The following is a 13,756-nucleotide window of genomic DNA, read 5'->3' on the forward strand; positions in this document are numbered from 1 at the left end:
TAACAAACACTGAAAACCAAGACATTTTATCACTAATAAAAAGAAACAGGACAGGACAGGACAGGAAAACATGTCCTGGGAATCTGGACGTTTGGTCACCCTCATCTGTCTGTCTATGTATGTATGTATGTATGTATGTATGTATGTATGTATCTATCGATCTATCTATCTATCTATACCTATATGTCTGCCTGTCTGTAAACAATCCCTTGCATGTGTCATCGGGAACTACAGTATATTTTATATAGTACAGTACAGTATATTGTATATATTTTACTGTTCTTTCTTGTGAGTTCATTGTCAGTACTCACCCATTATTCCAACCGTGTTCTGTTATGTCTATCATTATTATTATTTATTATTATATGGATATTATATATTATTATGACTTATGATTGTGGAAAAAACTTGAAAATTATATTACCACATTGTTACATTGCCTTATCATTTTCCAATGTATTAACTGGAAAAGACCACATTTGTAATACAGGAATTGAATAAATGTCTTGCAATTGATGTGAAACGGATGGGGGGTAGGTTTAAATAAACTTTGCTTCTTCCTATTCCTTTTGGACATGTGGTACTGCGAATTGTACTATGTGATGTATTTCACTGTAATTTGTATGTATGTTCAAATAAAATTTGAAAAAATAAAATAAAATAAAACCATTACCATTGCCATCTCTCTCTCTCTCTCTCTCTTTCTCTCTCTCTCCCTATGCTAATAATCTCATGCTGTCATCTATCATTTCCCACAAACCCTTGCGCGTGTCGTAACCAGGAAACCAGTCACTAGGACGTATGATGAGTTCGAAGTCTAAAAGGAGTTGAGCAACACACACGCACACACACAAGAAGAAGTGGTGTTGTTACCCCTCTAGCAGTATCGTCGGACGGAGGCGACTCGACACACTCCAGCAGTGCGACTTTAGGTGTCGACATGTGGGCTCGCCTGTTAGCCGGGGCCAGGGCTTCGGGGCTCGGGCGACGGGCTTGCGGTGAACCTCGGCTGCGAGCAGCTGGATGTGCAAGCAGGGAGCTGCAGCAAAGACAGGCTTCATCAAGTGGAGAGGTGCGTGGAAACATCCGTAAAGTCCGTAATACTGTACTATGCTACACTTAACATATATATATATATATTTAAAGATAAATACGAATTAGCGACATGTTTGACTACACACGGATGGAATGAAATGCTTTTAATCACCAATTTGACATACAGTAGGTCTTGTCATGTAGTCATGGTGACATCATGTTATTCAATTCAACGTCATTGCCATTGTTAAGATAACAACGATGTTATAGTGGAACATTTATGCATTGCAATCACAAGAAATTACAATAAACACAAATATTCAGTGCATTAAACGGATTATTAGATATATTTTCATGTTTTAGTTCATATGGTTAATTGTGTTTTTACATGTTGGCACTCATGGTCACATGATTGCAACCGCCATGAGATTACACAATATAGGGTACTGTTCAAAGTAAACTACCGCAAGATTTGTTGTTTTAATGCAGGGGTCACCAACGTTTTTCCTTGTGAGAGCTACTTTTACAAAATGAAAATGGCCAAGAGCTACTCATTTTTGTAACATTTATTTTCAGAGCTTATTTTAAACCCAAACAAAGCGAATATGCTTGTTTTACCAGAACATTAACACAATGCTGGTGTCCACAACTCACATTTTGTATTTCAGAATGCATTTCTTTCTACTGTTCTTTCATTATTAACTTAAAACCCAAATGAAAAGCAGGCTTGCGGGCACCTCATGTGGTCGTGGGGGGCTACCTGGTGCCCGCGGGCACCACGTTGTTGACCCCTGTTTCATACACTGTTCATACACTGTAAAAAACTGAAAAGACAAATACTCTACAGTTATTAGCAATCACATTAATTGGATGTTATTCCATTTAGCATCACGAGAAACACTTTGTGTTGCTTAGTTGCTTACATTTTTGCCGTAATTGTGTGTGAGATAGAAAATATCATATATGGTCATTCTAGCATTGTTTTAATTTGTTAAATGAAATAATTGTATTTTGTTATTTTTTGATATATGGAATAGAAGGGAATAAAATAAGCTTTTATTAGTCCAGCAATGTGTAAAATAATAATACACTGTAGTTTATTAAATATAAATTGAGAACCGGCATAGAAAATGGATGGATGGATGGATGAGTTGTATTTATTTTAATTGTACTTTAATTTATTTACTTGAATTTGTAACTTTTCCCATTTAATTAAGGTAATTAATTGTTTTCATATTTTATTTCTGTATTTTTTATGTTACCTGTTAAAGGACTATAGAGGTAAACTTGGCATATTTCTAAATGTCAACTAAAAAATAAATCATTATTACTGTAAGTCAGAAAAAAATAGTATTTGTTTTTGCAACAAATCCATCGGAGTGAAATGAGTGCACCAGTGTGTTCATGCAGACATAATGAACATCTGTGCCAGTCCACTGCCATTTTGCACTTCCACATGATTTCATTAAAAATAATAAAATAATACAAGTAACTGATGCTATAATAACCACGTTTACCCTGTGCTTTAAAAACGCAATAGTGTTTAATCATTAAACTGCACAGATAACTTTCTATTTATGGTGTTTTTATCTTTCAACAATCAAAGTTTTGCTACAAACTGTACGACTGCTGTGCTAAAGAAGGGCCGACCTTGGACTTTTGTTGAAAAAAAAAAAGAAGCTGTACGTGAAGTGCAAATTCACTGCATCCCATAATGCACTGCTGTTCTGATAAGCCACTAATTTCTTTACAATGCTAAAGGTCATTAAATTACTGAAAAAAATGACATTCCTAAAGTGTCCTGTTGTGTTTTGCGTCCTTCCAGGCTGCCCTGAAGAAGACACCCCTCTTTGACTTTCACAGGGCGCACGGTGGCAAAATGGTGGAGTTTGCAGGCTGGAGTATGCCCGTGCAGTACAAAGACAGTCACATCAGCTCACACATGCACACCCGAGAGCACTGCTCCATCTTTGACGTCAGTCACATGTTGCAGGTGAGGGACAGCAGCCAACATTGCTGACTTCTGACAAGCAAACATACATTCTCAATTTTTTCTTTCTGCAATCAATTGCATTTCCAACAGACCAAAGTCCACGGCAAAGACAGGATCAAGTTCATGGAGTCTCTGGTGGTGGCAGATATTTTTGAACTTGAAGACAACCAGGTGAGAGAAATGGAGTACACAGGTCAAGTATGTTTTTTTTGTTTGTTTTTTTTTTTAATTAAATAAATACGTAAAATAATAACATCAACAAATTAAGTATGTAATGATTAACTTAAAAATAAAACAGCATTTTTTCCATCTCCATGCAAAAAAAAAAGAATTTTCCACTTTGCAAGCCAGAATTTATGGTCAATTCAAAAAGTAGTCATTACAAAAACAACTGTTATTGAAAAAAAAATAAACTTAAAGAATATTCAGGTTACATAGCCGGTAAGTGTATAATGTACTGTATAGTAGCCACAAACAAGAATAAGTAAAAATAAAATAAATATATTAAAAAATATCTATAGTATTTACATATGCACACCAGGATTAAAATTATAATTATGTAATACGGTGTTCCGGGCTTGCCCAGCCGAGAGAAGGCCCCAGGGCAGTCCTAGGACACGCTGGAGGGATTATGTCTCACGACTGGCCTGGGAACGCCTTGGTGTCCTCATGGTGGAACTGGAAGAGGTGGCCGGAGACGGGGAAGTCCTGGACTGAGACTGCTGCCTCCGTAACCCAGACCTGGAGAAGCGGAAGAGAATGGAATGGAATTATATAATAAATTCAAATGTGAACTCTTGTATAATTCAACTGTTAAATAATTAATTGAATCGTGAAGTATTGTCTTTAATAATTATATTGACACAATGAATACGATTTTATTATTAAATATTTTGAATAATTTCATGACCAATATATTTATTTTCTCCCACTTGTAGGGCACCCTGTCCCTCTTCACCAATAACAAGGGAGGGATCATTGATGACCTCATAGTGACCAAGACAAACCAGGACTACCTCTATGTGGTTTCTAATGCTGGCTGTGCTGACAAAGACTCTGCTCATATGAAGGTGAGTACTTACACATAGCTAGCTAGTATATTACACCACACAGCAGAAACAGAACCAATGTTGTCATAGCGGTAAGGAGCAAACTGCTCAGCCAGCATTCAGCTCGCATTAATAGTGCTGATGAATTCGCTGTATACAACCAGTGACGTGCGGTAAGGTTCATGGCTCTTTGTGTATGAAGTCGAAGCACCTGCCTTCCAGGAAAAAAAAACTCTTTGTTACTTTGTTTGGAAAAGTCCGCAGACTTTCTTTTAGCTAGTCTAAATCTATCAGCTGCTTTGTGATATTCCCAGCCACCGTAGCTCTGCCTCGCTGTAGAAAGACGGCAGCAACAAGCACCTGCCAGCTCACGTGTGCCCATTGCCAGAGGAAGGTGAACGGTGCTTTTCTTCTTATGACTTCTCTATATTTTATTGTCCGATTAGCAAGAATGATCATGTCACACTTACGTTTTAAAACACATTACACGGGCTGTAGAAAAACGTATAAATGTTTTGTTGTTGTATTGGCGACATGCTGACAGAAATGGACACCAGTGCACTCAATCGCTCTGCTGCGCACATAATAATAATAATGGATTAGATTTGGATTAGGACGACCTCTCCGACCAACATTCATTCACATTCATACACCAGTGTGGGCAGCTCCACCTCCTGGGCCACTGCTGCCGCTTTAAAATGAGAGGAGAGACTCGCAACAGCCTCACCTCAGATTTCTTGTTATAATTTTTAGTTTTTCAGTTTTTCATCACCTAAACAACAGTATGACACATATTTTAAAGCAGAGGTAGATAAAACGATATTTTGATTTTGTTTAGCTTGCCCCTAGAGGTTGTTATCTGACGTGTACTGAATGTGTGGGTTATTCCCAGGCTAGACTTGCAGAGTTCAAGGCTTCAGGCTCAGATGTTGACCTGGAGTTCCTGGATGAAGCGTTGATTGCTCTGCAAGGTGAACTAATTATTTAAAGACCATTGTTTTTTTAAATACTACACTCTAATGTTATTTCTGATGTTCCTCTTGTTTGTTTTACAGGACCGTCCATGTCTCGGGTGCTGCAGGATGGCTTGAAGGAGGACCTCAGCAAGCTGACCTTCATGACATCTGCACTGGCCACTGTCTTTGGTGTTCCTGGCTGCAGGGTGACCAGATGTGGATACACTGGCGAGGACGGTGTGGAGGTAAGTCATTAGACGGGTACTCATTCTTAGTACATGTCTCAATGTCTGGAGTACTTCTTTGCAAGCTACAGTTAGCGCAGGTAACCACATGCACAATAGTCTGTTCACTTGTCAAAATTAGTCTGTGATATACTATAATACCATGAAAAATTGGATAAATTGATTATTTGACTGTCAGGTGAAACTAGAACTTGCGCTGTGATGTGGGTGAAAATCTGTACCAGACAGACAGCAGTGTGAGAACGCTCAGGAGGATGAGGATGGCGGCCAGGGAAGAAGTGTCAGTTATGAAACTCCAGCTTATATTTACAGCACTGTAGGCGACATAATTGTCCCAGTTTTTTGTTTATGTGTTTATATTACAGTATTTTATACTAAACACATTTTCTTATTACTCACATGTATGGAAGTTATTTTATGTTCGTAAATAAAAATAGTTACCATTTCCTTGGCAGTATGAGTGCAATGTGTGATGTCAAATCTAGGATGTTATTGTTACCGTTAAATCTAAGGTAAAAATTTGTTTGCAGTTTTATACACAATTTATTTATAAGTATTATATTCGCTAGACAAAAAAAACGAGTAACCATAGTCAATGAAGGAGTGGGCTAAGATTTAGAGGTGGACATGAGGGATATGTCAATGTAGGCCTGTCACGATAACTAATTTTGCTGGATGATAATTGTCCTACAAATTATTGTCGATAATTGATATTATTGACAACATTTTTTTGACCACTTTTTCATTAATTATATGGCATATCATGAGAGTGCATCATATCAAAAGCTATAAACTATTTAACATTGAAATTGGAATGTCAAGAGCTTTTAAATGAATTAAACAAACAACATAATAAATTAAACAAACAAAAAAAGACCAAAAAAACCTCAGTGAAAATAAAATTGACTCTGTCTCTTTTAGCAAAAGTTGCACTTAAAAATCACAATCATGACCAAAAACAATTAAAAAAAAAAAGACCTTGCCTCTTTTAAGGAAAAAAACACTCTAATCCTCTAATCTTGGAGCTGGACCACATACCTGTGGTGGGGGGGTAAAATGCAATGTTTTTGAGGTCCTTCAACATGTCTTTCACTCGGTTATACAGTTCAGGAATTGTTATTTGTGACATGTACATGTATGTTCTCCCACGTAATTCCTACTGTCTGTCAAACATTACTAACATTTCCTGAAATGTTGGCTATTTTCAACCGTACTGAGGTTGCATTTCTTTTGCAATGTAGCAATGTCTGTGCAATGTCCGAGAGCTGCACCTCCACACTGGGGCTTTGTCATTCGGCTTAGAAACCATCGCTTTTGTGCCTTCATTCATTTTAGCGTTTGCTTGCTAACTTGCTTCTAGCACTGTGTCTGTGTATTCACTGAGTAGTAGCTTCTCCACAACATACAGGGACAAAGAGGCTGACTTGGTGACAGAAGGGTTCACACTCTGTTAATTCCACTATGGAAACAATGCACACAAATACATGCAGAGTGAAACCTCTTGTCATCCAGCCTGTGTGGTACAGAGAGACGAAGAAAAACAAACACGCATACATGCACATGCCAGTTTATCGAGGCCGGCAAAATTACTGACTTTGGGTTTTTTTATCGTTCAGTTCATCGATTTATTGATTATCGTGGCAGGCCTAGTCCTCTGCCATACTGAGAGAACATCCAAACGTTTTGACTTGCAGGGCTTACACAATGCCAAAGGTAGTTTTGGTGGCATCGACAATTTATATGCGAAAGGAACTTTCGAAGTTTTGACACATGCGTAAAGTGGTTTGGGAGAAATATGTGCTTTTGCAGGTGTGTCCTGGTGTTATGCTGAATCATGCAAGTTTATCTTGCTAAAACAACCAAGAGTGTTGAGAAAGTCCGGTCTGTTTCAGGAAATGAACTGAACCAATTGAGAAGGATCTTTGCATTTTGGTGGCACGGACTATTTATGTGGCAAAGGAATTAGCTTTGAAGCATGAACGAACAGTTTTGGGAGCGATATCAGCTTTTGCAAGTGAGCTATGGTGTTGTGCTGAACTGTAAGATTTTTGGCCAAATGAGCGTAAAGGAAAAGTGCACTTTTTCTGGAATTTTGCCCATCATCCACAATCCTTATGTGAGACGAGAACACACGTCTTTCTCTTTTCAGTGCATTCTGAAGATATAAAAACAGCTAAAAAGACGCAGCTAAGAATGCATGTAATGGGAAGCACCTATTCCGTCTATAAAGCCTTCTGAAAAAAACTCCAAAAAGCGCCAACAAAGCTCCATTTACATATAATGTGACGTGCATATTAACGAAGCTACAGCGACATTGTCATTATTAACATTGTTATGCCAAACAACTACGTTACTGGCGCATTGACACTTTGCAGACTAGCTGCTAGGTTCACCACACATTGCGTCAGCGCCGTGCTCACAATGCCTCAGAACCAGTGGCGGCTGCTGGTCATTCAAGGAGGGGAAGCTCATTTTTTCCGAGCCTACATCATAAATGTATTTATTTATATGTAAATTCTATTAAATTATATGTAAATTATATCTGCCATGATGTGCAGCTTCATTGGTGAAAGAAACAGCAGAGTGACAGAAGAGAATCGCCAAACACAACGCTAAGAAAGGCAAAGTCACTGGGGATCAGTAACGTCTCTGGATCAGTTCAAAACAAGGGAATGAAAAACTTGGAAAATGCTACGGTGGAGGTTTATGCTTAAAGATCGCTGATTCGCTCATTTCACTGTCAATCAAAAAGGAATTCCGCCTCAGATCATCCAATCATCATGCAGCTCACTGCCCCTTAGACCCCCAGAGACGCTGAGTGTCCGATGGGCGGGACAAAGTCCAGCATTTATTCAATGGCCATCCAGTTTTGCGCAGTGGAACAACCCACTCTATGTGTCCCCATCAAAGTCAGTAGATGTTCAGCGTCCCGACTGTGTAAAAGCGCTGTGGCGCTGCAGGGATAAATGAGAAGTCATGTCAGTTACCTGTGATAAGTAGCTGATTCTGAACAAAAGATGAAGGTTTGCTAGGTTTGCGAATGTTTAGTAAATGAAATGTACACACAGCAGTACATATTTCACCACGCTGAGCTTCCCTTGCAGTCCTCGAGCAATCGCTCCCGCTCAGAACACTACCGAAAGCTGACGCTACACATTGGAGCTCCCGCTACTGCTGCTGTGTTTTTGTTTTAGAGTTTGGGAAAGTTAACGCTATGTGTAGTGTTCGTTTCTATGCTGCTATGTGAAATCAATGTGCCCAGGAAGGACGTTTGGGGAATGTTTAAAGGACCAAAATATAGCAAAATACTGTAAGTATTGCTGTATATGTTATCAGCAGGAGCCAATCACAAGCTATCAGTGCACTCACAACAAGCTTGTCAACCCATTGGTTGTCAGTGAACGTCAGTATACATACCCAATATAAGAACATGACAGTCTTTTAAAAAAAACACTTAACAGCACTAAATGCAGCACACGGCAACTTCATACTCTAAATGTGTATGTACAAATATAGAATGTCCCTATTTGACTTTAAAATAAAGAAAAAGCCAACATTTTAAAGATTTTCCATAATGCATTGCATCTTAGCAACTCATTCATTGCTGCAATGACTTCACCTTCTGGCACCGTTCCCCCATTTTTTGGTCTTCTGGCTTCCTCTGATGGGCAGAAGCAGCATTGCAGCCATTTTCTAAATTGTCCATAGGTATGAATGTGAGCGTGAATGGTTGTTTGTCTATATGTGCCCTGCCATTGCCTGGCGACCAGTCCAGGGTGTACTCCCCCGCCTGTCGCCCGAAGTCAGCTGGGATAGGTGGCATAGAAAATGGATGGATGGATGCTTTGTATGCTCTCCTCCAATTAAGTATTTTTTCTCAACCAAAATGCATTATGGGAACACTTTCAAATGTTGTTTTTTTTTCATATAAAACTTGTATTGATACGTGTTTCTATATTTCTGAAGTATAACATTTGAGTGTTATTTGCTGTGTGATGAGTTTAATGTTGTTTGTAAGAGGAAACCGTGAGTCAGACTGATATATTGAGTTATGACCTCCTGCAATTTCCAATGGGTTGACAAGCTTGTGAGTTTATTCAGAGTTCATGATTGGCTCCTGTCAAATAAAGAGCTATGTGGTCTTCGTGGACCTAGTCTCTTTTTATGTGTTTTTATATCTTTAGAAAAGTGAGACGTGTGTTCATGTCTTACATAAGGATTGTGGATGATGGGCGAAATTCCCCAAAAAAGTGCAGTTTTCCTTTTAAGGAGTGTTGACAATGTAATTTCTGTTTCAAAAAATGAGCCAAACCAATGGAGAAAAACTAATATAGCAATGTGAGATGGTGATGATTGTTTCTGTGTGTGTGTGTGTGTGTGTGTGTGTGTGTGTGTGTGTGTGTGCCTGTTAGATCTCAGTTCCTCAGTCCAGAGTGGTGGAACTGACTGAGAAACTGCTGGCACACGGCGAGGTCAAACTGGCTGGACTGGGCGCCCGGGACAGCCTGCGACTGGAGGCGGGGCTTTGTCTCTACGGCAACGACATTGATGAGACGACCACGCCCGTTGAGGCCACCCTTGTGTGGACAATAGGTGAAATAGTTGTGTTTATAGTGCCATTATAGTGTCTGTGGTCGGTCTGTTTACTACATTGATGTCATCATGTGGCATGCAGGAAAGAGACGACGTCAGACAAAAGGCTTCCCTGGTGCTGACATCATCGTACCTCAAATCAAAGCCAAGACTGCCAGGAAGAGAGTGGGCTTGGTGTCCACTGGGCCCCCTGTCAGACAACACACACCCATACTGAGCCCTGATGGAAAGGTCATAGGTCAGAAAATACACACTTAAAAAAAACAAACATTACATTTTAGCATTGTTAAAGGTCCATATAATTATAATTATATATATAAACAATTTTAATTATGTGTAAGGTCCTACAATAGTGTATTGGAAGTGTGCTGTCTAAAATCTCGCCTTTATGCTAGAATGTAGATAGAGTTAAAGTGCTTTTAGTAAGCCCTACTCCTACTCAATACTGCTACATATTTTCATTGAGGGCCACATCACAGTTATGGCTGCCCTCAAAGGACCACTTGACACTGTAAATAAATATATATGAATATAAATATGACTATAACCACATGATATTATTGCATAATTGCCCATGCATTTGATTATTATATTTTTACTAACAAATTGATGGATAACTTGCTTTGAAATGAGAAGTAAAGTGAGAATGTCAAGGTGACAAGCAGACATTCAATATTTATTTTTGATAACAAAAATGCTTGGAATATCTTGTTGCATGATCAGATTAGAAGAACTTAGAAGAAGTTTAGAAGAACTGCACAGAGTACAATTTTTCTGTCAAAATGAGAAGAACAAATACATTTAGGAGGAAGAAGGTATTGTATTGTATTGTATGTACTTTATTTATCCCACAGCGGGGAAATTTACTTGTTACAGCAGCAAGACAAGTAAAGAGAACAGTGTAAAGAAAGCATAGTGTCTACAACATGGTTCAGGTGGTGCAGGTGTTGTAGAGCCTGACAGCGGTCGGTATGAAGGACCTGCGGAACCTCTCCTTCTTACACCGTGGGTGTAACAGTCTGGTGCTGAAGGAGCTGCTCAGGGAACCCACAGTGTCATGTAGCGGGTGAGAGGTGTTGTTCATGATGGATGTCAGCTTAGCCAACATCCTTCTCTCCCCCACTTCCTCCACGGAGTCCAGAGGACCGTCCAGGACAGAGCTAGCTTGCCTGATCAGTCTATTTATCCTGCTCCTGTCCCTGTCCGTGCTGCCCCCTCTCCAGCAGCCCACAGCATAGAAGATGGCTGAGGCCACCACAGAGTCATAAAAGGTCCGTAAAAGAGTCCTGCACACACCAAAGGACCTCAGTCTCCTCAGCAGGTGAAGGCGACTCTGGCCCTTCTTGTAGAGGGCGTGGGTGTTGACGGACCAGTCCAGCTTGTTGTTAAGGTGAACACCCAGGAATATGTAGCTGTCTACCAACTCTATGTCCGCTCCCTGGATGTTCACCGGTGTAAAGTGAGATGTTTTCCTCTGGAAGTTAATGATCATCTCCTTTGTCTTGCTGGTGTTGAGCTGCAGCTGGTTAAGCTCACTCCAGCTGACAAAGTCCCTGATGACCGTCCTGTATTCCAGATCATTCCCCTCTGAAACACAACCAACAATGGCTGTGTCGTCGGAGAACTTCTGGATGTGACACTGTGTGGAGTTGTGTGTGAAATCCGAGGTGTAGAGGGTGAAGAGGAAAGGGGAGAGCACCGTACCCTGAGGGGCACCTGTGCTGCAGAGTACCATGTCAGACACACAGTGACGGAGCCTCACATACTGTGGTCTGTTGGTGAGGTAGTCTATAACCCATGCAGTCAGGTGTTGGTCTACTCCCACACTCTCCATCTTCACTCTGAGTAGTGCCGGCTGGATGGTGTTGAAGGCACTGGAGAAGTCAAAAAACATGACCCTCACAGCGCTCCCGCTGTCCTCCAGGTGTAGCAGTGATCTGTGCAGCAGGTAGATCACTGCGTCGTCCACTCCGATCCGAGGCCGGTAAGCAAACTGCAGGGGGTCCAGCTGAGTGCCCACCAGGGGTCGCAGGTGCTGCAGGATAATCCTCTCCATGGTCTTCATCAGGTGAGAGGTCAAGGCAACAGGCCTGAAGTGGTTAGGCTCCTTGGGACGCGGTGTCTTTGGGATCGGGACCACACAGGAGGTCTTCCACAGGGCCGGGACTTTCTCCAGGCTCAGGCTGAGGTTGAACAAGTGCCTGAGAACTCCACAGAGCTGGTCCGCACAGTCCTTGAGGATTCTGGGGCTGATGCCGTCTGGTCCCGGGGCTTTCCTTGCCTTGATCTTCCTCAACTGACTTCTCACCTGATCATCAGTTATGGAGAGGGGAGTAGAGGATGGCTGGGATGGGGATGTGGGGGTGAAGAGGTGAAGTGTATTATTGACACACATTATTCCCAGGCTTTCGCGGGCTACATAAAATGATGTGGCGGGCCACATCTGGCCCCTGGGCCTTGAGTTTGTCACATGTGCCCTACTGGGAACACGCAATTTTTGGTGCCTGTAGCTTTAATGCTAATGAGCTGTGTTTGTCAGAGCTTGTCTTTGACAGAGTGTGTCTCCAAGAAGTGCTATTGTACACTTTTTACATATGCACTGTAACACAACGTAATACAACGTAACATTAAGGCGTGGGGCAGGAGGACACAAACATTAACAACACTAGCCTTGCTATGTGAGCTACAATACTAACATTACACTCACATTTTAACGGCAACATCATTCTAGGTTAGCTGATTCGCTGAAAAAAACCCAAAATGAATCACATTTAAAAATGTACATATTACGGTTAAAAAGTTACTTTTGCATAATACGACCTTTTAAAAATGTTTTTTTCTTATTTAGGTGAGGTGACCAGCGGCTGCCCTTCACCTTGCCTGAAAAAAAACATCGCCATGGGTTACGTGGACACCGCCTTTGCTAAAATTGGGACAGCGATTCAAGTTGAGGTCCGCAAAAAAGCTGTGCCCGCCATCGTCTCCAAGATGCCCTTTGTGCCCACGAACTACTATTCTGCATAGGAGAGACATTCATGTGGTACATTTACATGCAGCGTACATAGTCTCATAAACAACTCGGAGATGCCCAGTGGCTACATTGTGGTCGTCTTACACCATGCATTTTTAGGGTTAAACTGTGGCGGCATTATGGTGCTCATTATTTACCAACTGGCAGCTAGGGGCCGTGGTTTAGACCTTTTCAAGTGCCTTGCTTTTTTTCCAAACAGTTTAGGAGTTTACAGTTGGGTCAGTAATGGGTGACAACTAGTACATCAAAATCACTGTCAAGTGCTGAAGCAACCACTGTTGGACCAAAAAGTCTATTTTTAGCATCTACTAATATACTCTATAGTAATTTAATTCTATTACATTGTTTTTGTTTACGGTATATAACAGAAAACTACTGATGCAAACATGTTTTTGTACACTCTCTTAAAGGGATAATTTGGGTTTTTTGTATGACATCCCCATCAGCAGTGTAGTGCATCAAAAGTGACTTACCCCCCACTTTGTCCCGTGAGCCGAGTTCTGGTCGGATTTCGGTGATGCAAAACATAGTTCGGGTTAGTTGCTGGGGTCACTTAAGTAAAGAGTTCGGCTTCTCAAAACTATGTGTTCAAAAGAGTAAATAACACAGTAATTGTTGATGCACTACACTGCTGATGGGGATTTCAGACAACTTCATGTCAAAAAATCTGAATATCCCTTTAACCTTTATACTGTATGTGAACATTTACTTGATGAAAGCAGTATTTTGTAATTCACTTGCAAATATTTATCTTTATTAAAGATGATTCCATTAGTATTACGCGCTCTTATTCTTCTGTTTGTATCCGCGTTTTTTGTTAGAACATTAAAACTCAAAATAAATATACATAAATA

The 13,756-nt window shown here is 40.5% G+C and overlaps 1 protein-coding gene across 1 annotated transcript; it reads left to right on the forward strand.

The window, feature by feature from the left end:
* The first annotated feature begins 778 nt into the window (after nucleotides 1–778).
* amt (aminomethyltransferase) lies at nucleotides 779–13,692 on the forward strand. The gene is made up of 9 exons (XM_054787776.1): nucleotides 779–1,072; nucleotides 2,861–3,028; nucleotides 3,119–3,199; nucleotides 3,967–4,098; nucleotides 4,970–5,048; nucleotides 5,133–5,278; nucleotides 9,691–9,871; nucleotides 9,954–10,109; nucleotides 12,720–13,692. The coding sequence occupies exons 1-9, from the start codon at nucleotides 941–943 to the stop codon at nucleotides 12,893–12,895; spliced, it is 1,251 nt and encodes a 416-aa protein (XP_054643751.1). The 5' UTR covers nucleotides 779–940; the 3' UTR covers nucleotides 12,896–13,692.
* Nucleotides 13,693–13,756: the final 64 nt, after the last annotated feature.

The sequence above is a fragment of the Dunckerocampus dactyliophorus genome, chromosome 1 (assembly GCF_027744805.1).
Source record: "Dunckerocampus dactyliophorus isolate RoL2022-P2 chromosome 1, RoL_Ddac_1.1, whole genome shotgun sequence".
NCBI lineage: Eukaryota > Metazoa > Chordata > Actinopteri > Syngnathiformes > Syngnathidae > Dunckerocampus > Dunckerocampus dactyliophorus.

Bases quoted from the DNA above. Each gene is read 5' to 3' on its own strand.
- amt (XM_054787776.1), top strand. From the start codon at position 941: ATGTGGGCTCGCCTGTTAGCCGGGGCCAGGGCTTCGGGGCTCGGGCGA. The intron at 3,200-3,966 runs GTGAGAGAAATG...TCCCACTTGTAG, and splicing joins TTGAACTTGAAGACAACCAG to GGCACCCTGTCCCTCTTCAC. The intron at 10,110-12,719 runs GTCAGAAAATAC...TTTCTTATTTAG, and splicing joins CCCTGATGGAAAGGTCATAG to GTGAGGTGACCAGCGGCTGC.